General features: G+C 38.7%; 2 protein-coding genes across 2 annotated transcripts in view; both read right to left on the reverse strand.

Moving 5' to 3' along the window:
- The window catches only part of LOC128061749 (complement factor H-like), an 80,302-nt gene extending 78,532 nt beyond the window's left edge, over positions 1-1,770 (reverse strand). Inside the window, exon 1 of the mRNA XM_052654125.1 lies at positions 1,678-1,770. Coding sequence (XP_052510085.1) covers positions 1,678-1,770 — 93 coding nt within the window. The remainder of the gene's footprint in view (positions 1-1,677) is intronic.
- Positions 1,771-10,182: 8,412 nt separating this feature from the next.
- The window catches only part of CFH (complement factor H), a 108,892-nt gene continuing 91,456 nt past the window's right edge, over positions 10,183-27,618 (reverse strand). The window contains exons 18-22 of the mRNA XM_052654262.1: positions 27,205-27,378; positions 25,270-25,446; positions 24,045-24,218; positions 10,814-10,996; positions 10,183-10,379 (exon numbers count right to left, since the gene is read on the reverse strand). Coding sequence (XP_052510222.1) covers positions 10,183-10,379; positions 10,814-10,996; positions 24,045-24,218; positions 25,270-25,446; positions 27,205-27,378 — 905 coding nt within the window. The remainder of the gene's footprint in view (positions 10,380-10,813; positions 10,997-24,044; positions 24,219-25,269; positions 25,447-27,204; positions 27,379-27,618) is intronic.

Raw genomic sequence — 27,618 nt, forward strand, 5'->3', positions numbered from 1 at the left:
AGCCAGTAATCTCACTTCCAAGTAAAAATGGGTACTGACTATTGGGTTCTTATAGATACAAATTGATAACAAATACCAAAAAGCAAAGATTAAAAATCTAGAGTAGAGGTTAGATTCTCAAAAATATGATATTAAAAAAACAAACCAAAGTCAAAAAATTATAAAATATATATATGAAGTTTTCTTTAAAAATATGGTCTTTTTTTTGCAAGGTTATAAAAATAGTAGGTTATAAAAATGAAAATTAAAGAAGTAATAGAGGACTTTAAAATTTTAAAAAATTCCAACAGTCTTTTGGACTCTGTGGGAGAGGAGAGGGTGGGATGATTTGGGAGAATGGCATTGAAACATGTATAATATCATATATGAAACAAATCGCCAGTCCAGGTTCGATGCCTGATACAGGATGCTTGGGGGTGGTGCACTGGGATGACCCAGAGGGATGGTATGGGGAGGGATGAGGGAGGGGGAATCAGGATGGGGAACATGTGTATACCTGTGGCAGATTCATGTTGATGTATGGCAAAACCAATACAATATTTAAAGTAATTAACCTCCAATTAAAATGAATAAATTTATATTAAAAAATTTTTAAATTAAAAAATTATAATAGTAAAAATATATCTAGGAATTTTTCTGGCACTGTTGTGGACATGTGGGGTCAATTCATTTTCAGATAGTTCCTTGATCTGGCTTATACTTCTTCTCAAGATCTATAGGCACCTTCCTATGTAGTCGGTGCTGACTACAGGGTTTTAATGTGTTGCACCTGTCACTTCTAAAGCGGATTCCTCTGTTTATTTTAGCTTTTTCTGTTTACTGGTCTCTTCAGCATCTTATTTCTGCCCTGACACAAGGGGGTGATGGTGGTCACTTTTTCAGGCTCACTTGTTCAGTTGTGCTGTCAGGAGGGAGCAACACTGCAAACAAATACCACTGGCGTGTATGGGAAGTGCTCACAGGGTTTCAGCCGCCCTGGGTTTGCCCCCGCTCACTGCGTGTGTGCTTTCATTCTACACTTCTCAGGTTCTATGCTGCTCTGCCGGGAACTATCTGAGGTGGGCCCTGGACTGCATTTACTTCCCAGGTCTAAGTTACTCAGGTTCAGGTTCTCGGGTACTCCACAAGGCGCAGACTTGGTTGGGCCTGCGTTTGGTGCCCTTCCCAGGTCCGAGCAGCTCAGGTGACCAGGTCCTTGGTGAGCACAGTCACCCCCAGGTAGGGGGTGCATCTTATCACCTCCCCCGTCCCAGCTGCTTGGTTTTCTGAGTGTACAATGGATGTGCCTTCTCAGGTATGCCGGGTGTCTCTTCTGGGGAGCTGATCTCTGGCTGCGACCCTCCCTGCTAGATGTCGGCCATCCAGAATCCCAAGCAGTCTTGGTTAGCAACAAAGCCTGCTGGCAGTTTGGTAGATGATGCCTCTCTGGGGCCACTATTGCCTCCTTCTGACTCTGGCTGCCCCCGCCTGCCTGTCTCTGGCGGGGGATGGGCCAGTCCACTAGCTCTGCTTAGTTCTCTGTTCTGTGAGCAGGCCTGGCAGAGTCTTATGTTAGGGCTTTTCACGGGATAGTTTCTCTCTCTTTTTCTGTCTCTCTCTGGCTATCCCACAGTCTGGGTTGCTTTCTCACCTTAGTTCCCTCAGATTGCCCTCAGGGCATTCAGGCCCAGGCCTTACCCTATGCAATGTAGCTGGTGCCTCCCTGTCCAGACCCTGCTTGCTAATGGCAGATGCGAGCCTCTGGGCTGCTTCTCCATTGGGAGTTGCCATTGGCATGTAATCTGTGGGTTTTAAGTATTTATTTATTTATTTTTCCCCCTGGTTTTGTTGCCCTCTGAGGTTACAAGACTTGCCACAGACCTGTGGTGAGAGTGTTTCCTGGTGTTTGGAAACTTCTTTCTTTTTTAAAACTCCCTTCCTGGGACAGATCTCAGTCCCTACCTCTTTTGTCTCTCTTTTTATCTTTTATATTTTCTCCTACCTTCTTTTGAAGACAATGGGCTGCCTTTCTGGGTGCCTGATGTCCTCTGCCAGCATTCAGAAATTGTTTTGTGGAATTTGCTCAGCGTTCAAATGTTCTTTCAATGAATTTGTTGGGGAGAAAGTGGTCTCCCCGTCCTATTCCTCTGCCACCTTAGGACTGCCTCCCTTCACTTCTTTTTCATTTATTTCTGCTCTGATCCTTGTAATTTATTTCCATTTACTGTTTTTGGCTTTTTGTTGTTGTTGCTGTTGTTCTTTTACCAGCTGATTTAGGTGTAGAGTTAGGTTCTCCGTTTTATAATTTTCTTGTACCTTCAAGTAGGATTGTATTGCTATACACTTCCCTCTTAGATCTGCTTTGCGGCATCCCATAGGTTTTGTGTCATTGTGTTTTTGTTGTCATTTCTTTCTATGAATCTTTCGATTTCCCTTCTGATCTCTTCAATAACTTCTTTATTATTTAGAAATGTATTGCTTATTATCCTTGTTTTTGTGTTTTTTGCAGTTCTTTCCCTGTAATTGATATCTAGTCTCATAGCATTGTGGTCAGAGAAGTTGCCTGGTACGATTTCAATTTCCTGAAATTTACTGAGGCATGATTTGTGGCCCAAGCTGTGGTCTATCATGGAGAATGAATGTTCCATGTGCACTTGAGAAGAAAGTGTATTCTTCATTTTTGGATGGAAAATTCTGAAGATATCAATTAATCCAAATGGCCTAATGTTTCATTTAAGGTTTGTGTTTTCTAATTGATTTTCTGTTTTTCATGCTCTGTCCATTAGTATAAGCAGGGTGTTAAAGCCACCTACTATTATGTTGCTCTTCTCGAGCTCCATTATTATATCTCTTAGTATTTGCCTCATGCAAGGAGGTGCTTCTATGTTGGATACATAGATATTTACAGTTGTTATGTCTTCTTTTCAGATTGATCCCTTGATCATTATATACAGTCCTTTTTATCTCTGGCAATATTCTTACTTTAAAGAGTATTATATCTGAAATGAGAATTGCCACTCTGGCCTCTTTTGATTTCCATTTGCATGGGTATCATTTTCCATCCTTTTGCTTTCAATCTGTATATGTCTCTAGGTCTGAAATGGGTCTCTTGTAGGCAGCAAATATATGGGTTTTGGTTTTGTATCCATTCATCCAGTCTATACGTTTTGGTTGGAGAATTTAATTCATTTACATTTAAAATAATTATTGATATATATGTTTCTATTGATATTTTCTTAATTGTTTTTGTAGGTCTTTCCATTCTCTTTTGTTTACAACGTACATAAAATAAGTCCCTATAGTATTTGTTGTAATGCTGGATTGGTGGTCCTAAATTCTCTTAAATTTTGCTTTCCTGTAAAGCTTTTCATTTCTCCATCAGTTTTGAATGAGATCTTTACTAGATAGAGTAGACTTGATGGTAGATTTTTTTTTTCTTTTCAATATTTTAATATATCCTGACATTACCTTCTGGCTTGCAGAGTTTCTGCTGGCTTGCAGAAAGATCTGCTGTTACTTGTATGCGCTTTCCATTGTGTGTTACTTGTTTCTTTTCCCTTGATGCTTTTAATATTGTGTTTTATACCTTGTGCTTTTAATCTTTGTGTTTAATATGTTAGCTTGATTAGTATGTGTCTCGGCATCTTTCTCCCGGGGTTTATCCTGTGTTAGACTCTGCGCTTCTTAGACTTAATTGACTATTTCCTTTCCCATGTTGAGGAAGTTTTCAACTATCATCTCCTCAAAAATGTTCTCAGTGCCTTTCTTTTTCTGTTCTTCTTCTGAGACCCCTATAACTCAAACATTGGTGAGTTTAATACTGTCATAAGTTTCTTCTCATTCTTTTTCCTTTATTTTTCTCTTCAACAGTTATTTCTGCCATTCTGTCCTCTACCTCACTTATCTGTTCTTATACCTCAGTTACTCTACTATTGGTTCCTTCTAGAGTATTTTTAATTTCAGTAATGTGTTATTCATCTCTCTTCATTATTTATTCTTTATTTCTTCTATGTCCTTGGTAATTGTATTAATTGTGTTAATTGTTTCTTGCATAGTCTACATCCTACTTTTGAGGCTTTGGAACATCTTTACTGTCATTATTCTGAATTATTTTTCAGGTAATTTGCTTATTTCCTCCTTGTTTATTTGGTCTTGTGAGTTTCTACCTTGTTTCTTCATTTCTCCTATATTTCCGTGTGTTTTCTGCTCCATTTGAAGTCTCCTTTTCCCAGACTTTAGGGATGTATCCCTTCTTCCTTTTGGCTTCTGCTCTCAGTGGGAAAGGTTGTTTCCGTGGTTTGTGTTCATTTCTTGTTAGGGGTGACTTGAGCCTGTGTTGTAGTGGAGGAAGTGAGTTGTTTTATTTATTTATTTTCTTTCCTGATGGAGAAGGCTGTGTGAGGTGGTATAATTTGGAGTGTCTGTGGGAATCCTGTGGCTGATATTGTGTTTGTGCTTTTGTCTTGCCACTTGATTGGGCAAGGTGTCCTGCAGACTATGCCATTGGCAGCCCAGTGATACCAGGCTCTGTTTACAGTTCTAGGCCTTCATGGATTTTCTCAGTAATTAATTTCCTTAATTTCCATGGGAAGGGGGGGGGTGCAGTTAGGAGTTCTCTAGCAGTCTCGGATCTTGGACTCAATGCTCCCACGTCAGTTTTTCCGTCTCAGGCACAATCTGCCATCCTGAAATTCTCCATCTCTTCCTTTCATTTTTTATGTCTTATCTTTTGTCCCACTTCATTCCAGTGAGCTTAGCTTGCCACCATGGAGGCCTGGGGTCTTCTGCTGTCTCTTAGAGGCTGCTTTGTAAGCATCGTTCAATATCTTGATGAGTTTTTGGTGTATTTGTGGGGAAGCTGGAAACCTCCCCATCTTACTCCTCTGCCATTTTTTTCTACTTCTTTTTATGTATTGCTGTATTATATAAAATTGTGTAGAGTTCTATATAAAATATCCTGTGCATTTAAGAAGTAGCATAACATTTTTGTAAATGGCACAGTATTTAGAGACAGACTAATAAGAATTTAAGTTGTGTCATAACAATGGGATAGATGTGAGGTCTTCAGTGACATACTATGTGTTGTGTAGCTTCCATCTCATCTGCGAAATATCTACAATCATATACTCAGTATATGAGCTTCCTTTCTATGGTCTTCCCTCATAGCTCATTAGTAAAGAATCTGCCTGCAGTGCAGGAGATCCAGGTTCAGTTCGTGAGTTATGAAGATCTCCCGGAGAAGGAAATGGCAACCCACTCCAGTATTCTTGCCTGGAGAATCCCATGGACAGAAGGGCTTGGCATTCTACAGTCCATAGAGTCACAAGAGTCAGACATGACTTAGCAATTAAACTACCACCATACCCAGTAATAAGGCCCTTTGTGAAGATCGCACATATTAATTATACAATATCTTGAAATGTAGTATAGATAAGTATTCAGTTGTTATGAAAACTTAGTTTTTCTTAATTTGATATCTTCATAGGCAATTATCTTACCACTAAACATTCCTGGGGATACAAACTTCAAGGGAAAATAGAAACATAATCCTCACTAGCAAGTCATATCTCCAGATACACTCTGCGATTTCCTAACTCTAAAATAAAGAAGAATATAGTGGAGAATGGATTAAGAAATCACACACATAATTCTTCAAATTACTTCATTAGAATATGAACTCTATGTTTTAAAGCAGGTTTAGGTTCATAGCAAATATGAGCAGAAAATACACAGTTCCCAATCTTCCCACCACACACACACACACACACACACACACACACAGAGAGATTGAGATTTGTTTTAAGGATCTGGCTCATGTGATTGTGAGGACTGGTAGGTCTGAAACCTGCATGGCAGGTGGCAGTCTGGAAAATTCAGGAAGGGTGTGTGTTGCAGTTTTTACTTTGGAAGCCTTGAGAGACAGAGTTCCTTTTTCCTGGAAGGAGTTCAGTGTTTTCTCTTAAAACTTTCAACAGAATGGATGAAGTACACCCATGTTATGAATGGTAATTTACTTTATTCAAAGTCTGTGATTAAATTTTAATCACATCTTTAAGATACCTTCAGAGAAACAGCCAAACTGGTTTGACCAAGCTACTGAGTACTATGACTCGGCCAAGTTGATACCAAATTAACCACTATACAAAATATCTAAGGTGAACTTGGATATTTAGTTCAGGAGACTGCCAACCCAATTATGGAAGACTCATCTAATTTCTTCTCGCTGCTTGCATAAAATACATGAGATGAGTTGTAAATAGAAGAATGAATCATCAGTCATTAAGAAGTCAGTGGGAGATAATTCAAAATTTCTCAGTGGAGCTAGTGGTAAAGAACCTGCATGACAATGCAGGAGACTTAAAGATAGGCATTTGATTCCTGGGTTGAGAAAAACCCCTGGGGAAAGAAATCACAGCCCACTCTAGTATTGTTGCTTAGAGCATCCCATGGACAGAGGACCTGGTCAGGCTACTGTTCCTGGGGTCACAGAGAGTTGGACACGACTGAAGCGACTTAGCACGGCACAGAACAAGACAGAAACAGAGATGCTGTTATCCAGGGATGATCTGTGTTTTATCCACATGGCTAAGAACTTATACATATTAAAGCACAGGAGACTGAAAAGGTTTTTGACAACTCTATATTAGCAGAAATGCATTCAGCATGGACTGAAAGGAGCAGGCATCATATACATAAAGGAAGAATACCTCCAAAGATAAGAGCTCTGATAACAAGTCTTCTTTCAGCTGAGAAAGTAGGCTCACTTCTCTGGTGGGTTGAAAAGTTGTGGCTGTCCCCCGTTCACTTTTTTTTTTTTTTTTCATAGAGATGTGTTCTCTCAATTGGAATCTAATGAGATTTCTCCTCATGGGTTTTGAGTTTAAGACTTGAGACTCATTTTTTTTTCCTCTTTCTCCTTCTCCATTTTTGAATGGTAATGTCTATTCTATGTATGTATTAACATTGTACTTTTGAAGCACATTTCTTGTTTTCTGGTTCATAGGGTCACACGTGAATAGGAATTTTTCCCAAGGATGGACAAGAAACTGCGTCTCACCCATAGCTTATTTGGAAGACATTTAATAAAATGTGGGCCTTAGATTTAACACTGAAAAGGGTGAAAACTTTGGGAGATGTTGGGATTGAGTGAATATATTTGACACTTGGGAAAGACAGGAAGCTGGGAAAGACAGGAAGCTGAGAAGCTGCAGTGTGTACTGTTATGTGTCAAACAGTGTCCTCAAAGAGTTTTTAGAATCCTTACAGCCAAGACCTAAAAGTCTTGCTTTATTTGCAATTAGATGTCTAACAGATGTAAACAAATTAAGATGCGATCACTTTGTGACACTTAGATTATTCCCAGGTTGTGGCTGTTCTTTTCAGAAAAGGCAGAACTACAGCCACAGAAGCCAAATTAATGGTTCTCAGAGGTTAGGGTTTGATGAAGAGGATTGCCTGCAGAAGATTCTTCTGGGGTTATTGAATAGATGGTGCTAGTGGTACAGAACCTGCCGGCCAATGCAAGAGAGGTAAGAGCGTAGGTTTGATCTCTGGGTGGGGAAGATTGCCAGGAGGAGGAAATGGCAACCCACTGCAGTATTCTTGCCTGGAGAGTCCCATCGATCCAGGAGCCTGGCAGCCTACAGTCCATAGGGTCGCACTGTCAGACATGGCTGAATGCACAACAGCCTGTATTTTGACTAGACGATTCTTATGCAACTGTATACATTGGTCAAAGTTTCAACTCTGTGCAACTCAATTCCTCCATTAAATAAAATTAATTTTAAGAGTGATTTTGAAAACATTTTATTTTATTCAATATATTTTCATAATTAATAAAAGATCTTAGACTTAATTATCCTTGCTGGATTTAAAAGATTGATTTCTCATAAGGCATTAGTGTAAACCTAAATTTCCTTCCAGGTGTTAGACTTGGGCTGTATAATTTATCATTTGCATCTTAGTATGTGTATAAGGCCACTTCTCCCAAAGAGAATTGACTGTGTGTAGGATCTGTTCACAATTCTTTAATTAAAAAAAAAAGAAGTTTGACATATACAGACTACTATATATAAACTAGATGACTAATAAGGACCTACCATGGAAGACAGGGAACTCTACTCCATACTCTGTTACAGCCTATATGGGAAAAGAATCTTAAAAACGTGTGTATCTTTAACTGAGTCACTTTGCAAGGCATCTGATACTACACATTATAAATCAACTATGCTCCAATAAAAATTGTTTTTAAAATAAAAAAAATAAGTCTGAGATTTGTTCATATTCTCATATTTGCATGTAATGATCCATGCATAGTACATACTCATCTCATTTTTAGCTTAGAAAATCATAACCTTTCAAATTATTTTAAAGATTTGCTAAAACTTTTTAGGTGAAAGTTGATCATGAACAGAGTCTGCAAATTAACACTCATCTTTACACAGAATGACAATAAATGCAGAAAAATGATAGAACTGATCTCTAAAAATCACCATTTTCTAGACAACAGTGAAATAACTGTTTGCAGCCTTGGGTCATAAATAGATCTACAACCATTAGTTGAAAATTTTGGAGAAATAATATCTGCAAAAATGTTAACATTTATAGCAAAGATAATTTGTCAACTTTAACAATTTCATTAAAGGGTGAGAAAACCAGCCGTTACCAGCAATTCAGATTTAAATCAATTAGCACCAATGCTGATGGCCATGCTTCTTAGACTAACAAGGTCACTTGACTTGATGCAGTACAAAGTAATAAGATGTCACCTTAAATATTCTAGCTTGATTATTTAAATCTATTTTAATAATAAAATTTTTATGATATTTAGAAATTTAAAATGTTTATAGTTAACTGATTTAAGCTTAATATGCTGTTTAAAATGTATGAACAGAAAAATCACCTTTCAGACTGGTGGTGAATGTTTCTAAAATGCTCTGTACCAGCAAAATCAGGAAAACATTACTAGACCTGGAGTTTATTACCAAATTAATCTCTAAAGCTCCTGTTGTGTCATTTTGCATATTTATTTTAGAAACTATTTTGAGGTTCAAAGTTGATATACACTGAAGACAGAAAAATTCAAGAATTCATGTAAGTAAAAAGAAGTAAAACACCTTTTACACCGATTATCTGTGAATTCAACTCTAGCTATACTAAATAGTTTCTTACATTTCTTGCCAGTATTTTTCTATAAAAGTTATTCAGTGTTTAAAGCAGAGTGTCTTTATGTGTGTGTGTATATTTAATGTTGAATTTTTAAATCACTTATATGCCGTGTTATAGTAGTTATGCAATGTGATTGTCATTGTTCTTTATTTGAATTATGTGTACTTTGATAAGCATCTTGTAAAATATTAAGAGATCCAACCAGTCCAGCCTAAAGGAAATCAGTCCTGAATGTTCACTGGGAGGACTGATGCTGAAGCTGAAACTCCAATATACTGGCCACCTGATGTGAAGAGCTGACTCCTTTCAAAAGACCCTCATCCAGGGAAAGATTGAAGGAGGGAGGAGAAGGGGACGACAGAGGATGAGATGGTTGGATGGCATCACTGACTCAATGGACATGAGTTTGAGTAAGCTCCGGGAGTTGCTGATGGACAGGGAGGCCTGGAATGCTGCAGTGCATGGGGTTGCAAAGAGTCGGAAACGACTGTGTGCCTGAACTGAACTGAAAATATTATGTGTTTCATCATTTTTGGTTTATTCATCTACTGATGAGCAAAAGTAAGATAGACTACTTATATTTAACTGCTGACATAAGTATGACATAGTTTGCTTTTATATGTTTGATAAGTGATATTATCAATATGTTGAGTGTTTTCCATTTCATTCCACACTTTTTTCCCATGTCTTCTAAAACAGAGTTTCAGAAACCCTCAGAAGTAATGGAGAAAGCTTTAAGAAAGTTAGGAAACTGATGGATGGAAGGAGGCATGGAAGTGATTGAATCTCATTTCTTGCTGTAAATGTTTCATGAACAGGACACATAACATTTTGATTTGCCAAGTTTAATGAGGTACTTTTAAGAAGTGATTCATTGGACCCATCTCTCAATTACACTGTCCCCATAATATTTAACACAAATCTGATTTATGATTCAAGATGAGTTACAAAAATATTGATAAAATAAACAAAATTGAATTAATAAGGAAAAATCTGAATACATGTACATATTTCAGTTTTACAACTGCATTTAGTCTATCCACATTGAGGATACACCACCTTTCCTTCCCGACAAGTTGTTCGAAATGTATCTGGTGCTGTCCGTGGACGATAACCATATCGACACCTAAATTCAATAGTATCCTCTGTTTTGGAGTAAAGTTTTTTATCGTGTTTCCATCTTAACTGTATGTGATGTTTTCTCATTGTTTCTTCTGAAATTACACATGCCTCTAAAATTAAAGAAAATAAACGTAAACCTTTGAGTAATATGCAAATATTTTCTACAGAATTTCAGGGTTTCAAGAACTTTGATCCAAAACTTCTTCCTCAAACCTTTTCCAAACCAATACACTTGAAATGTATAATGTAGGTTTCATCATATTTAAAAAATGAATGTTATAAGCATGAGATACTTTGTTTAGTGTAATCATTAAGTGTTATAAGATTCATAATGTCAGTTATCATATGAAGAGCTTTCATAAAGGAGCCATTGTTGCTTGAACATGAAGTTTTCTAACTTTATTTCTATATACAGATATTAATCCTTGGTGTGCAAGCATTAACTGGTTGTTATTTAATCCATAAAAACTCTATTATAAACAGTTAAACATTATGCTGTGTACAAGGACTATCCCAGGATCCAAGAGAAGTTTAAAGCATTTACCTAAGCATTTTGGTGGTTCTGACCACTCTCCATTCCGACATACTACGTTTCTGTTTCCCTGAAGTTCATAGTAGGCCTGACACCGGTACTCAACAATCATTCCTGGAGGATATACTGATTGCAGGAGTGAGGTAATGTCTCCGTTGTCTATTGGTGGAGGAGGCCCACACTTTCCTTTAGAGTCTAAAAAATAATGGCGTTTGCTTTATTCAAAGACAACTCCTACAGTTTTAAACAAATAAAATAAAAATGCAGCCAAATATGTCATATCAAAACTTAAGATTCCTGATGACAGAAATGATTTATAGAAGGAATTTTAATCACTTAATCAGAAACACACATTTTAAGACCTTTTTTTACTACCATGGAAGCACATATAGTACTTTAACGAATATGTCTGCTTTGCAGTGTCCTGACGTTCAAATGTGTTTCCTTTCAGAGTATATGCTGGGAAGACGGATAGCTAAGATTAAAAAAAAAAAAAAAATTTACCCTTTTATACAACATGTGGCAGTGCCTGTGAAAGGAAGCTTTGGCTTCCATTTCTGGACAAGATGAGGTAAAAATATTTGTGCTTACAGCATCTGCTAAGTATTCCTTCTGCCAAATTAAGGCCCTGAACATATTATAAAAACCAAAACAGGTGACTGTGAAACAAGTAGTAAGTCAATCTGCTTAGGGACCTTGGGATTCAAAGAGTTACACTGAAGAGAGTCCTTGGGGTTTTCATTTTGCCTTCTATGTTCCCTGAATGGGCCACTGAGACAGCAACCCAGAAATAATACAAGTTCAGAAAGAAAAAAAGTCTCACGAAGCAGTTGATCTCTTTAAGAAAAGGCCCAGAAAAGAGTAGCCTAGCAAGATACAAACAGTTTTCACAATACTGAATTAGTCTAGAAATACTACACTAAGTGTGCACACTACATCTTGTGTGCACCAGGACCCAGAGACCCAAAAGAGACTAAGCCAGAATTATGTCTGAGTGTCCCCTGCAGAAGTACGGGTGAGCAGTGCACTGCTACAGGGGCAGGGGCTCTGGGTGCAGTAGACTTGGGTATTGCATAAGCCCTCTTGGAGGAGGCTGCAATTAACTCCACCACAGAGCCACCAGAACCTACACAGGACTGCAGAAACAGACTCTTAGAGGGCACAAACAAACCTTGTGCACAAAAGAACCCAGGAGAAAGAACCAGTGACCCCACAAGAGACTGACCCAGACTTGCCCATTAGTGTCCAGGAGTCTTCAGCAGAGGCATGGGCTAGTGGTGGCCTGCTGCAGGTTTGGGGGCATTGAGTGCAGCAGTGCATGCATAAGACCTTTTGAAGGAGGCCACCAGTATCCTCCTTACCTCCACCACTGTTTGGCCACAGGTCAAAAAACAAGGAGGGAACACGACCCCACCCATCAACAGAAAATTGAACTAAAGATTTACTGAGCATGGCCCCTTCCATCAGACCAAGACCCAGTTTAATCCTGAGTCAGTCTGTCTCATCAGGAAGCTTCCATAAGCCTGTTATCCTCATCCATTAGAGGGCAGACAGAATGAAAACCACAATCACAGAAAACTAACCAATCTGATCACACGGATAAGAGCCTTGTATAACTCCATGAAACTCTGAGCCATGCCATATAGGGCCTTCAAGTTGGACGGGTCATGGCGGAGTATTCTGAAAAAATGTGGGCCACTGGAAAAGGGAATGCCAAACCACTTCAGTATTCTTGCCTTGAGAACCCCATGAACAGTATGAAAAGGCAAAAAGATAGGACACTGAAAGATGAACTCCTCAGGTGGGGAGGTGCCCAATATGCAGGAGATCAGTGGAGAAATACTTCCAGAAAGAATGAAGAGATGAAGAGAAAGCAAAACAACATCCAGGTGTGGGTGTGACTGGTGATGGAAGTAAAGTCTGATGCTGTAAAGAGCACTATTGCATAGGGACCTGGAATGTTAGGTCCATGAATCAAGGCAAATTGGAAGTGGTCAAACAGGAGATGGCAAGAGTGAACATCGGCATTTTAAAAATTAGCCAACTAAAATGGACTTAAATGGGTGAATTTGACTCAGATGACCAGTATATCTACGACTGTGAGCAAGAATCCCTAAGAAGAAATGGAGTAGCCATGATAACCAACAAAACAGTCTGAAATGCAGTGCCTACATGCAATCTCAAGAATGACAGAATGATTGCTGCTCATTTGCAAGCCAAACCATTGAGAAGCATGGTAATCCAAGTCTATGCCCTGAACAGTTATGTTGAAGAAGCTGAAGTTGAATGGTTTTCTGAAGACATACAAGGACTTCTAGAACTAACAAGCAAAAAGCTGTACTTTTCATTATATTGGACTGGAATGCAAAAGTGGGAGGTTGAGATATCTGGACTGGCAGGCAAGTTTGGAGTTAAGAGTACAAAATGAAGCAGGGCAAAGAGTAACAGAGTTTTGCCAAGAGAACACACTGGTCCAGCAAACACCTTCTTCCAACAACACAAGTGAAAACTCTACACATGGACATCACCAAATGTCCATGGAAAACTCTACACATGGACAATACCAAAATCAAATTGATTATATTCTTTGCAGCCAAAAATGGAGAAGCTCTATACAGTCAGAAAAAACAAGGCTGGGAGCTGACTGTGGCTCAGATCATGAACTCCTTGTTGCCAAATTCTTACTTAAATTGAAGAAAGATGTGAAAACTTCTAGACATTCAGGCACGACCTAAATCAAATCCCTTAATTTAGAGTGGAAGAGACAACTAGATTCAAGGGATTGATAAGACAGAATGCCTGAACAACTATGGACAGTGGTTCCTGACTTTATACAGGAGGAAGGGATCAAAATCATCCCCAATACAAAGAAACATAAAAAAGGCAAAATGTTTGCCTCAAGAGGCCTTACAAATAGCTGAGAAAAGAAGAGATGCTAAAGGCAAAGCAGAAAAGGAAAGATAAAACGATTTGAATGCAGTGTTCCAAAGAACAGCAAGGAGAGATAAGAAAGCCTTCCTCAGTGATCAGTGCAAAGAAATAGAGGAAAACAATAGAATGGGAAAGACTGGAGATCTTTTCAAGAAAATTAGAGATATCAAGGACATTTCATGCAATGATGGGGACTATAAAGAACAAAAATGGTATGGACCTAACAGAAGCAGAAGATATTAAGAAGAGGTGGCCAGAATACACAGAAAAACTATACAAAAATATCTTCATGACCCAGATAACCACAAAGGTGTGATCACTCACCTAGAGCCAGACATCCTAAAATACAAAGTCAAGTAGGCCTTAGGAAGCATCACTGTGAACAAAGCTAGTGGAGGTGATGGTATTCCAGTTGAGCTATTTCAAATCCTAAAGATGATGCTCTTTAAGTGCTGCACTCAATATGCCAGCAAATTCAGCAGTAAACAAAGGTCTGCAAAATGTCAATTTTCATTCCAATCCCAAAGAAAGGCAATCCCAAAGAATGTTGCAACTACGGTACAATTGCATTCATCTCACACACTAGCAAAGTAATGCTCAAACTTCTCCAAGCTAGGCTTCAACATTATGTGACCCATGAGATTCCTGATGTTCAAACTGGATTCAGAAAAGGCAGAGAAACCAGAGATCATATTGCCAACATCCATTGGATCATCAGAAAAGCAAGAGAGTTCCACAAAAAAATCCACTTCTGTTTTATTGACTACACCAAAGCCTTAAACTGTGTGATCACAGCAAACTGTGGAAATTAAATAGATGGTAACGCCTGACCTGCCTCTTGAGGAATCTGTATGCAGGTCAAGAAGCCACAGTTAGAGTCAGACATGGAAGAACAAACTGGTACCAAATCAGGAAAGGAGCACATAAATCTGTATACGGTCACCTTCTTACTTAACTTATACGCAGAGTACATCATGCAAAATTCCAGGCCGGATGAAGCACAAGCTGGAATCAATATTGTCAGCAGAAATATCAACAACCTCAAATATGCAGATGGCACCACCCTTATGGCAGAAAGTGAAGAAGAACTAAAGAGTCTCCTAATGAAAGTGAAAGAGGGGAGTGGAAAAGTTGGCTTAAAAATCAACATTCAGAGAACTAAGGTCATGGCATCCAGTTCCATCACTTCATAGCAAACAGATGGTGAAACAATGGAAACAGTGAGAGCTTTTATTTGGGGGCTCCAAAATCACTGCAGATGGTGACTGCAGCCATGAAATTAAAAGACACTTGTTCCTTAGAAAAAAGTTATGACCTACCTAGACAACATATCAAAAAGCAGAGACATTATTTTGCCAACAAAATTCCACCTAGTGAAAACCGATTTTTTCAGTCATCATGTATGGATGTGAGAGTTGGACTATAAAGAAAGCTGAGCACCGAAAAATTGTTGCTTTTGAACTGTGGTGTTGGAGAAAACTCTTAAGAGTCCCTTGAAATGCAAGGAGGTCAAACCAGTCAATCCTAAAGGAAATCAGTCCTGAATATTCATTGGAAGGACTGATGATGAAGCTGAAGCTCCAATACTTTGGCCAGCAGATGAAAAGAACTGACTGGAGAAAACCCTGATGCTGGGAAAGATTGGAGGCAGAAGGATAAGGGGATAACAGAGGATGAGATGGTAGGATGGCATCATTGACTTGATGGACATGAGGTCAGTCAAGCTCTGGGAGTTGGTGAAGGATGGGAAAGCCTGGTGTGCTGCAGTCCATGGAGTTGCAAAGAGTCAGACACAACTGAGTGACTGAACTGGACTGATTTAGTCTAGAAACACACGATGGCAGAAACCTCAGACCAATCCTTTCCATGCCTTGATCTACAGGGTCCAAGGAAGCAGCCCCTATTTCCACCCACATAATGAGAGAACTCTTGAGAGTCCCTTGGACTGCAAGGAGGTCCAACCAGTCCATCCTAATGGAGATCAGTCCTGGGTGTTCATTGGAAGGACTGATGTTGAAGCTGAAACTCCAATACTTTGGCCACCTCATGTGAAGAGTCGAATCATTGGAAAAGACCCTGATGCTGGGAGGGACTAGGGGCAGAAGGAGAAGGGGACGACAGAGAATGAGATGGCTGGATGGCATCACCGCCTCGATGGACATGAGTTTGAGTGAATTCCCCGAATTGGTGATGGACAGGGAGGCCTGGCATGCTGCAATACATGGGACTGCAGAGTCAGACATGACTGAGCGACTGAACTGAACTGAGCTGAATGATCGAATAAGAAACCTCTGTCCTTTCTTCTGGTGTGAGAGGAGCCCAGGTGGGAACCTTGGACTTGCACCCTACATGGCAGTAATGGAGGCCTGATTAATGAAGGAGACCAATAACATCCTTAGTCTCAAGATATAAAAGCTCAAGTGTCTGAATACAGTTGAAGATCATTTATCAGACCAAAGACCAGATAAACCTCAAAAGAAAAAAAGCAATCAACAGAAGACAACACTGAGATGACACAGATATTGAAATCATTGGAAGATGGTTTTTAAAAATCTAGTCCAATTGGTAGAACTAGAAAATAGATTATTAGAAAACCACATGGTTTGACAATATATTGCAGATGGCAGAATGATCAATAAGTTTGAATATTAACTAACCTTGAAAATAGACTGAGAAGAAAATGGACATAGCTTCAAGGACCTGTGGAAGATAGCAAAGAAGCTTGAACATGAAGTTGAAAATAAAGAATAAGAGATAAAAAAAAATAATGGCTGAGTTCCCTGTGCCATCATTCTCTGATGGTCTAAATGTAAAGGAAATCCAAAAGAATGGGGATATGTGGATATGTGGATACGTGTAGCTGATTCATTTGATGTACAGTGAAACCAACACTATACTGTATAGGAAATACATTCCAAAAAAATTTTTTTTAAATAATGGCTGATAATATCTCAAATAGGGCATATGACTTAGCGACTAACCAAAAACAACAGCTACATGCTAAAACTGCTCAGTGAATTCCAAATGGGACGGAGCCAAAGAACTTAATGTCAAGATACATCATAATCAGTTCCTGTTGTGTTGTTCAGTCGCTCAATTGTTTCGGACTCTTTGCAACCCCATGGATTGTAGAAAGCCCAGCTTCCCAGTCCTTCATTAACTCCCAGAGTTCGTTCAAAGTCATGTCCATTCTGTTGATCATGCCATCCAACCATCTCATCCCCTAATGTCCCTTCTCCTCCTGCACTTAATCTTTTCCAATATCAGGTATTTTTCCAAAGAGTCAGCTCTTCTCATCAAGTGGCCAAAATACTGGCACATCAGCTTCAGCATCAGTCCTTCCAATGAATCTTCAGGACCGATTTCTTTTAGGATTGACTGGCTTGATCTCCTTGCATTCCAAGGGACTCTCAAGAGTCTTCTCCAGCACCACAGTTCAAAAAAATCAGTTCTTTGGTACTCAGCCTTCTTTGTGGTCAAACATTCACATCCATATATTACTGCTTGAAAAACCATAACTTTGACAATATGAACCTTTGTTGGTAAAGTGATTTCTCTGCTTCTTACCATGCTGTCAAGGTTTTCATAGCTTTTCTTCCAAGGAGTCTTTTAATTTCATGGCTGCAGTCAGCATCCACAGTGATTGTGAAGCTGAAAAGAATGAAGTCTGTCACTGTTTCCATTTTCCCCCATTTTTGACAGACAGTGATGGAACCCGATACCATGATCTTCGTTTTTTGAATATGGCTTTAAGCTAGCTTTTTCAATCTCCTCTTTCACCATTATCAAGAGGCTCTTTAGTTCCTCTTTGCTTTCTGCCATTAGTGTGATGTCATCTGTGTATCTGAGGTTATTGGTATTTTTCCTGGCAATCTTGATTCCAGCTTGTGCTTTTTCCAGCCTGGTGTTTTGTGTGATGTTTAAAGTAGCAGGGTGATAATATACAGCCTTGACACACTCCTTTCCCAATTTTGAACCAGTTTGTTGTTCCATTCCGGTTCTAACTGTTGCTTCTTTACCTGCATACAGGTTTCTCAGGAGGCAGGCACAGGTCAAGTATTCCCATCTCTGTAAGAATTTTCCACAGTTTGTTGTGATCTACACAGTCAAAGATTTTAGTGTAGTCAATGAAGCAGAATGTTTCTTCAATCCCTTTCCTTTTCCTATGATCCAACGGATGTTGTCGATTTAATTTCTAGTTCTACTGTCTTTCTAAATTTAGCTTGTACATCTCGAAGTTCTCGGTTCACATGTTGTTGAAATTTAGCTTGAAGGACTTTGAGTATTAACTTGCTAGCATGTGAAATGAGCCCAGTTGTGTTGTGGTAGTATGAACTTTCTTTGGCATTGTCCTTCTAGAGACTGGAATAAAATCTGACTTTTTTCAGCCCAATAGCCACTGCTGAGTTTTCCAAATTTGCTGGCATATTAAGTGCAGTACTTTCACAGCATCATCTGTTAGCATTTGAAATAGTTCAGCTGGAATCCCATCACCTCCACTAGCTTTGTTTGTAGTGATGCCCACTTGACTTCACACACCAGGATTTCTGGCTCCAGGTGACTTGTGGTCATCTGGGTCATTAAGTCCTTTTCTGTACAGTTCTTCTGTATATTCTTGCCACCTCTTCTTAATACCTTCTGCTTCTCTTAGGGGCATACTCCTTCTGCCCTTTACTGTGCCCATCATTACATGAAATGTTCCCTTTCTCTCTCTAATTTTCTTGAAGACATCTCTAGTCTGCCCCATTGTATAGCTTTCCTCTATTTTTTTGCATTGCTCACTTAACAAGGCTTTCTTATCTGTCCTTGCTATTCTTTGGATTCTGCATTCAGATGGGTATATTTTCCCTTTTCTCCTTTGCGCTTTGCTTCTCTTCTTTTTTCATCTCATGTAAGGCCTTCTTAGAAAGCCATTTTGCATTGTTGCATTTCTGCTTCTTGGGGATGGTTTTGCTCACTACCTCCTGTACAAAGTTACAAACCTCTATCCATAGTTCTTCAGGCACTCTCTCAGATCTAATCCCTTGAATATTTTTATCCTTTCTGCTATATAATCATAAAAGACCCAAATGGCCTAGTGGTTTTCCCTGCTTTCCTCAATTCAAATCTGAATTTCACAATAAGGACCTCATGATCTGAGTCACAGTCAGCTTCCAGTCTTGGTTTTGCCAACTGTATAGAGCTTCTCTATCTTTGACTGCAAAGAATATAATCATTCTGATTTCAGTACTGACCATCTTGTGATGTTCATGTATAGAATTGTCTCTTGTATTTTGAAGAGGGTGTTTGCTATGACCCATGTCTTCTCTTGTCAAAACTCTTTTAGCCTTTCCCCTGCTTCATTTTGCACTCCAAGGTCAAACTTGCCTGTTACTCCAGGTATCTTTTTATTCATACCTTTGCATTCCAGTTCCCTGTATGAAAAGCAGATTTTTTTGGTTTTGATGTTTTGATCTAAAATGTAATATAAGTCTTCATAGAACCAGTCAACTTCATATACTTTGACATTAGTGGGTGGAGCATAGACTTGGATTACTGTGATTTTAAGTGACTTGCCTTGGAAATCAATGGGGATAATTTTGTCGTTTTTGAGAATGCACCCAAGTACTGTATTTCAGTTTGTTTTGTTGGCTGTGAGGGCTACTCCATTTCTCCTAAGGAATTCTTGCCCATAGTAGTAGATATAATGGTCATCTGAATTGTTTGCCCATTCCTGTCCATTTCAATTCACTGATTCATTAAGTCTTGATGTCATAATGAGTATCTTTTTTTTTTTTAATGTCTAGAGCTTTGTAGTATAGTCTGAAGTCAGGGAGTGTCATTCCTCCAGCTCCGTTTTTCTTTCTCAAGATTGCTTTGTCTATTTTTGGCCTTTTGTGTCTCCATTCAAATTTTAAGGGTTTTTTGTTTTTTTTTTTTTCTAGTTCTGTGAAAAATTGCCATTGGCAATTACATACGGATTGCACTAAATCTGTAGATTGCTTTTGGTAGTACAGTCATTTTGACAATATTGGTTTTTCTAATTGAAGATAATGATATATCCTTCTATCTGTTTTTGTCTTTAATTTCTTTCATTAGCATACTACAGTTTTCAGATTACAGATCTTCTGTCTCCTTAGGTTTATTCTCCAAAGAAGACATTCAGATGGGCAAGACACCCATGAAAAGATGTTCATATCACTAATTATTAGAGAGATTCAAATCAAAACTACAGCATGATATCCCTTAACATGAGTCCAAAGAGCTATGCTGGTGAGTATGTGAAGAGAAGGTAACCCTCCTACACTGTTAGTTGATACAGCCACTATGGAGACAAGTATTTATGCTCCTTTGAAAGCTAAAAATAGAGCTACCATATGACCTTGCAATCTTGCCCCAGGCATGGATCTGGTGAAAAACTTGGTCTAAGAGGAAACACACACCCTAATGTTCATTGAAGCACTATTTACAATAGTCATGATATGGAATCAACCTAAATGTCCCTCAACAGAGAAATGGGCAAAGAAGATGTGGTACATATACAATGGAATATTACTCATCCACTAAAAGAATGAAATAATGTCATTTGCAAAAATATGGATGGACCTAGAGAGTGTTATACTGAGTGTAGTTAGAGAAGGAGAAAAATTGTAAGACATCCCCTATATATGGAATCTTCAAAGAAATTTTGCAAACAAACTTATTTGTGGAACAGAAACAGACTCACAGACTTAGAGAAGGAATTTATGGTTGCCAGGGGGAATGATGGTAGAAGAGACAGGGAATTTGGGTGGGCATGAACACACTGCCATTTTTTAAGTGGATGACAAATAAGGACCTACTGTATAGCACAGGGAACTCTGTGGAGTGTAATGTGGCAGATTTGACAGGAAGGGAGTTTGAGTGAGAATGCTCACATGCATATGTGTGGCTGAGTCCCTTCTCTGTTTACCTGAAGTGAGCACAACAGTGTTAATCGGCTATATGCCAAAACTAAGTAAAAAGTTAAACAAGATACATCATGTTCAAATTCCTGAAACTTACAGAAAAAAATCTCATCAGCAGCTTCATAGATATGCAATACTTATTTGGGATAAATATTATACAATACATATTTGGAAAAAAAGATGCAAGCATCAGTGGAAATTTCATTAATGACCATAGAGCCAGAAAGATGTGAGAAAATTTTTCCAAAGCTGGATGAAAATAATTGTCAAGTCCAAATTCTATATCATATAAACTATCCTTCTGAATTAATGGGAGAAAGAAAGAATTTCCTGAACAAAGCAAAACTGAGAGAATTTGTCTCCAGCAGAACTATACTTAAGAATTTTTCAAAAGAAAGCAAAGTAGAAAAAGAATCGAGATTTTAGAATGGAGTTTTGTGTTTTTTTTAAAAAAAGGTAAATATAATAAGAATATGATTTTCCTGGGATTTCTTTGGAAGGAATGATACTAAAGCTGAAACTCCAGTACTCTGGCCACCTCATGCGAAGAGTTGACTCATTGGAAAAGACTCTGATGCTGGGAGGGATTGGGGGCAGGAGGAGAAGGGGATGACAGAGGATGAGATGGCTGGATGGCATCACTGACTCGATGGACGTGAATCTGAGTGAACTCTGGGAGTTGGTGATGGACAGGGAGGCCTGGCATGCTGCGATTCATGGGGTCGCAAAGAGTCGGACACGACTGAGTGACTGAACTAACTGACTGATGATTTTCCTGCTGATTTTATTAGAGTTGTACAAAACTGTCATCTGATATGGTGCTCAATGTATATAGAGAGGATACTACAGACATTTATGTTAAAAATGTCGAGAGAACCAATAAGTCTAAATGGAAGCAAGCATTCCACATTTCATCTGAGATGGTAAAATGTCAGCAACAGTAGGGAGTGATAAACTACCTGCTGCTGCTGCTAAGTCTCTTCAGTCGTATCCGACTTTGTGCAACCCCAAAGTTGGCAGCCCATAAAGCTCGCCTGTCCCTAGGATTTTCCAGGCAATAGTGGACTGGGGTGCCATTGCCTTCTCTGGATAAACTACCTATGTGTATCTTAATACCTAGAGAAAAGAAAACCATGTAAAGACATAAACTCAAAAACAATGCAGATCCAAGTCAAATTATTTTATAATGTTCAAAAATCCACAAGTAAGTCAAGAAAAGAAGAACGTTGAGAATTGAAGGAAACACACACAAAACAAATAAGAAAATGGCAGACTGTCCTTAATAGTTAATAAATTTCACAAAATATAAATGGTCCTAAATACATCAATTAAAAACCTGAAAATGGCAGGGTAGACACCTAAACAAGACTCAGATGTATGTTGTCTAAAACAAAAGTCGCTTCAAACATGAAAATATGTTCAAGTGGAGACTTCAAAAATTACACACCAGGCAAAAGTTAACTTGAAAAGTTAGAAGTGGCTAATGTACATGGAATAATAGACTGGTTTCAAATAAGAAAAGGCTGTATATTGTCACCCTGCTTATTTAACTTCTATGCAGAGTACATCATGAGAAACGCTGGGCTGGAAGAAGCACAAGCTGGAATTAAGATTGCCAGCAGAAATATCAATAACCTCAGATATGCAGATGACACCACCCTTATGGCAGAAAGTGGAGAGGAACTAAAAAGCCTCTTGATGAAAGTGAAATTGCAGAGTGAAAAAGTTGGCTTAAAGCTCAACATTCAGAAACCTAAGGTCATGGCATCTGGTCCCATCACTTCATGGCAAATAGATGGGGAAACAGTGGAGCAGTCTCAGACTTTATTTTTTTGGGCTCCAAAATCACTGCAGATGATGACTGCAGCCATGAAATTAAAAGACGCTTACTCCTTGGAAGAAAAGTTATGGCCAATCTAGATAGTATATTGAAAAGCAGAGATATTACTTTGCCAAAAAAGGTCCATCTAGTCAAGGCTATGGTTTTTTGAGTGGTCATGTATGGATGTGAAAGCTGGACTGTGAAGAAAGCTGAGTGCCAAAGAATTGATGCTTTTGAAATGTGATGTTTGAGAAGACACTTGAGAGTCCCTTGGACTGCAAGGAAATCCAACCAGTCCATCCTAAAGGAGATCAGTCCTGGGTGCTCATTGGAAGGACTGATTATTCTGAAGCTGAAACTCCAATACTTTGGCCACCTCATGCAAAGAACTGACTCATTGGAAAAGACCCTGATGCTGGGTGGGATTGGGGGCAGGAGGAGAAGGGGACGACAGAGGATGAGATGGCTGGATGGCATCACCGACTCGATGGACATGAGCTTGAGTGAACTCAAGGAGTTGGTGATGGACAGGGAGGCCTGGCGTGCTGGAATTCATGGGGTCTCAAAGAGTTGGACACGACTGAGCGACTCAACTGAAATGAACTGAACTGAATGTACTTCTTGTTTTGGATTCCCATCCTGTCTGATCTCTAAACACTGAAGTGTCCCAGTACCAAGTTCAGACTCTATTTTTATGTGTACACTCATTTCCTGAATGAGTTCAGCTAGTTATCATTTAGTTGCCAAGTCGTCTCTAACACTTTGTGACCCCACGGACTGCTCATGCGAGGTTTCCAGGTCTCTGACCTCTCCCGGAGTTGCCTAAGTTCATGTCCATGGAATCAGTGATGTCACCCAAACATCTCATCGTCTGTCACCCCCTTCTCTGTTTGCCTTCAACCTTTCCCAGTTTCAGGGTGTTTTTCAAGGAATCAGCTATTCACATTGAACATAACCTTACTAGCATGGGAGATGACTGCAATTGTCTGGTGATCTGAACATTGTTTAGCACTGCCATTCTTGGGAATTGGTGAGGATTGACCTTTTCCACTCCTGTGACTACTGCTGGGTTTCCCAAATTTGCTGACGTAATGAGTGTAGCACTGTAGCATCATCCTGTAGGATTTTAAATAGCTCTGCTGGAACTCAGCTTGTAACCTACCTTTAAATATCATCCATAGGTACAGCTGCCCACATCTACGTCAGATTTTGTGATCAGGCCCCAGCTGCTTATTCCATGTCTCAAAGTGGAATTTCTTGGGCTGTTAAATGTAACTATGGTATCTTTTACACACTTATCTTCAGAAAACAACTGATTATCTTAATGTTTAAAGACAGGAAATGTCCCATGATTCCAACTGCTCAAATTTGATCAACACTGTCATACAATAAACATGTTAGATTACATAATCAGACCACAAAAAAACTGGATTTTCAGCACTATTTTTTTTTTTTTTGCAACTAAAAATCATTCCAGAAAGGCTACTTCATCCTAATTTTGATTCAATATAGTTTGTTATTATATTCTCTAAATTGGGTGGACACGGTGAGTAAGATACTCTACCTTTGCACTGAGGTGGCTTTGTCCAAGTTCCATTTAAACATACGACATCTATCTCCCCAAAAAGGTGATAATTCCCAACACATTCGTAACGTGCTCTCTCACCACTTTGATATCTAGACTTCTGATTTTGTATAATAGCATTTTCCACTTGAGGTGGATTCACACAGGAAACATCTGAATAGAAAAGGAAAAAAGTATCTCTAATCTAATGATTATCATGAAGAGCACGGAGGAATTAGAATGTCAAATACATTCCATGGTTGTTTCGATTGAACAGTTAATCTGTCATGAAAGACTGCTAATTGTCATCAGTTTATATGTAAGGTTAAGGGAAAGGAAACAAAGCAATATTTTTCAGCATGAATTAAACTTCTGTATCTTAAATCTCTCCCCTATACTTCACTATAAAAGTGATACACAATTTTTAGGGCAGTGAAAAAAAAGAGTTTTCCTGGAAATCTCTTTTTGAGGTTAGTAAAATAAAAACTATAAAGTATATAAATTCAAAATGTATTTATAAACCATAAGCAAAACATAATAAAAGTATCATTTGACATCAAGATTTGGTTTACATTCTTCCTGTTTATGAGGTATAACTTTAGGGCCTTTCAGAACATAAACACAGGAGGTTCTTCTTTAGAGACTTGATCAAGAATTAACACACTCTGAAGAATACTATAGTTGCAAAGAGAAGATTAATTAAAGATTTGAAAAGAAAATCTGGAAAAATATTAGAAAAATAAAGTGTAAATTTACAAAACTATACTTTAATTATATTTGGGGGCAAATGCTAAGGACCCCACCATCAATGATGTGCATTCCTAACTGTGATTCAGGGGATGAAGAAGCTGTAACTGCAAGAGGCTGTAGCCATGGGTCCTAAACTGAAATATACACAGAATTCCTTGGGAATCATCAAAACATTGTCAGAGTTGCAGCCCCAGAGGTTTAGATTCAACAAGTCTGAGTGAGCCTGTGAATCTGCTTGCATATCTAACAGTTTACAGAATGTGCTGAGAATGCCCTGCCAGGACTGTGCTTTGAGAGCTATTGGGCTACAACACCAAACACTTGGAACACAAGTCCATCCCTTGTTATGTTCAGGCACAAACTGGTTTTGACCTGGCCTAAAAGTAATCTATGTCCATTTAATGATAGTGGAGGCAATTTTCTACATTATATTACTTCAGATACTTATATAAATTTTAAAATTTTACCAAAGTACCTCTGCATGCTGGCCTTCCTATCCATTTGCTCTTAATACACTGTATAGTATTAGATCCATCCAACTGATAATATGATAGACACTTAAAAGCCACTTGTTCTCCTGACTTATAGGAATCCTTCTCCCGATCTATGAGTACAGCATCATCAAAGGTGGGCAAGTTAACACAATTTGTGCCTGAAAGAAAAAAGAATATGCATTTGTTTAATACATCTTTAAAGGTTCATAGTGATACTGATTATATTAGAGAAAATAAATAGTCACATATCAAACCAACGAATATTCTACAGCATTTCTCTTATACCTTGAGACAAATGTCAGAAATCTTGGTTTAGTCACGTTGACCATCTCTATATTATCAAAAATACAATATGGGAATGGTGACATTCTAAGAGGTAGAGCTGGATACTTCTTAAATTTAAATTCTCTTCTCCCATGACAGCCCACCTAAATTATGAATGTTTCTGTTTTTTGCTTTCATCAAAATGTTACGTTGAGTTATGTTAAATGTCTTAGAAAACTGCATATTACAAAGAGATGATTGACAAATTAACAGCAAATTGAGTAGTGATAAGAGCAGAGTTCAGCCATAGGGCAGGAACAGAGACCAGAAATCTGAGATGTATATCAGAGGATGTTCAAGCTCATCCAAGATGATGAGAAAGAGATCGTTCAGTGTTATCAAATTGCCAGCCTCCATTGGATCACAGAAAAAGCAGGGGGATTCCAGAAAAACATCTACTTCTGCTTCATTGACTACACTAAAGCACTTGATTGTGTAGATCACAACACACTGTGGAAAGTTCTTGAAGAGATGGGAATACCAGACCACCTTACCTTCCTCCTGAGAAAACTATGCAGGTGAAGAAGTATCAGTTAGATCCGTATATGGCCAATTGACTGGCTCAAAATTGGAAAAAGAGTACTTCAAGGATGTATATTGTCATCCCGCTTATTTAACTTAAATGCAGAGTACATCATGCAAAATGCCTGGCTGGATGAAGCTCCAGCTGGCATCAAGATTGCCGGGAGAAATACCAATAACCTCAGCTATGCCTCTGATGACACCACCTTAATGGCAGAAAGTAAAGACGAACTAAAGGGCCTCTTGGTGAAGGTGGAAGAAGAGACTGAAAAAGCTGGCTTAAAACTCAAGATTCAAAAAATGGAGATCATGGCATCTGGTCCAATCACTTCATGGCAAATAGAGGGGGGAAAAATGGAAACAGTGACAGACCTCATTTTCTTGGGCTCTAAAAGCACTGTGGATGGTCACTGAAGCCATGAAATTAAAAGATGCTTGCTCCTTGGAAGAAAAGCTATGACAAACCTCAACAGTCATGTATGATTTGAGAGTTGGAAAGTTCAGAAGAGTCAGGCTGAGTACCAAAGAGTTGATACTTTCGAACTATGGTGCTGGAGAAGACTCTTGAGTGTACCTTGGACTGCAAGATCAAAGCAGTCAGTCCTAAAAGAAATCGACCCTGAATATTCATTCGAAGGACTGATGTTGAAGCTGAAGCTCCAATACTTTGTTCACCTGATACGAAGAGCCAACATATTGGAAAAGACCCTGATGCTGGGAAAGATTGAGGGCAGGAGGAGAAGGGGACAGCAAATGATGAGATGGTTGAATGGCATCACTGATTCAATGGACATTAGTTTAAGCAAACACCAGGAGATGGTGAAGGACAGGGATGCCTGGCTTGCTACAGTCCATAGGGTCGCAAAGAGTCAGAAATGACTGATTGACTGAACTACAACAACAAACCAAACTTATTATTTCTAGGGTTATTAATTCTCTACCAGAATTCAGAACTTTTCATAGATACTTTGTTAAATTCTAGAATTACTGCTTAATTTCATATTTGGGCCATTTATGCTTTGAATTAAAAGATATTTGTCAGCTTTAGAATAAAAGGAAAAATACTATACTTATGCAATCTTGTGGACGAGACCATTGCCCCCCTAAACATCTTATGGATGCAGGTCCATCAGTTCCAAACCCTTCATCACAGTCATAAGTAACTTCTTCTCCATATTGGTAACTGTCGTTCTTGTGAGATACAACACCATTCTGAATATAAGGTGGAACTCCACAAGGAAGTCCTGGGAAGAAATGAAAGAATGATTTCATGTTTTGCTAACTTTGAAATTTAATTTGATGTACTGGTCAACATATTTGGTAGTGTTACTTGAAAATAATAAATCCTTATACAGGAACTTCCATGACATGACAGGAAAGTGCACAAATTTTTCCTAAAATTACCATTCTGGTGTGTGTCCCCTTGAGCAAGAACTTGAAACTGAAATTTCCAATATATGAAAGAAACCATCAGTGCTTCTCTA

The sequence above is a fragment of the Budorcas taxicolor genome, chromosome 16 (assembly GCF_023091745.1).
Source record: "Budorcas taxicolor isolate Tak-1 chromosome 16, Takin1.1, whole genome shotgun sequence".
Classification (NCBI taxonomy): domain Eukaryota; kingdom Metazoa; phylum Chordata; class Mammalia; order Artiodactyla; family Bovidae; genus Budorcas; species Budorcas taxicolor.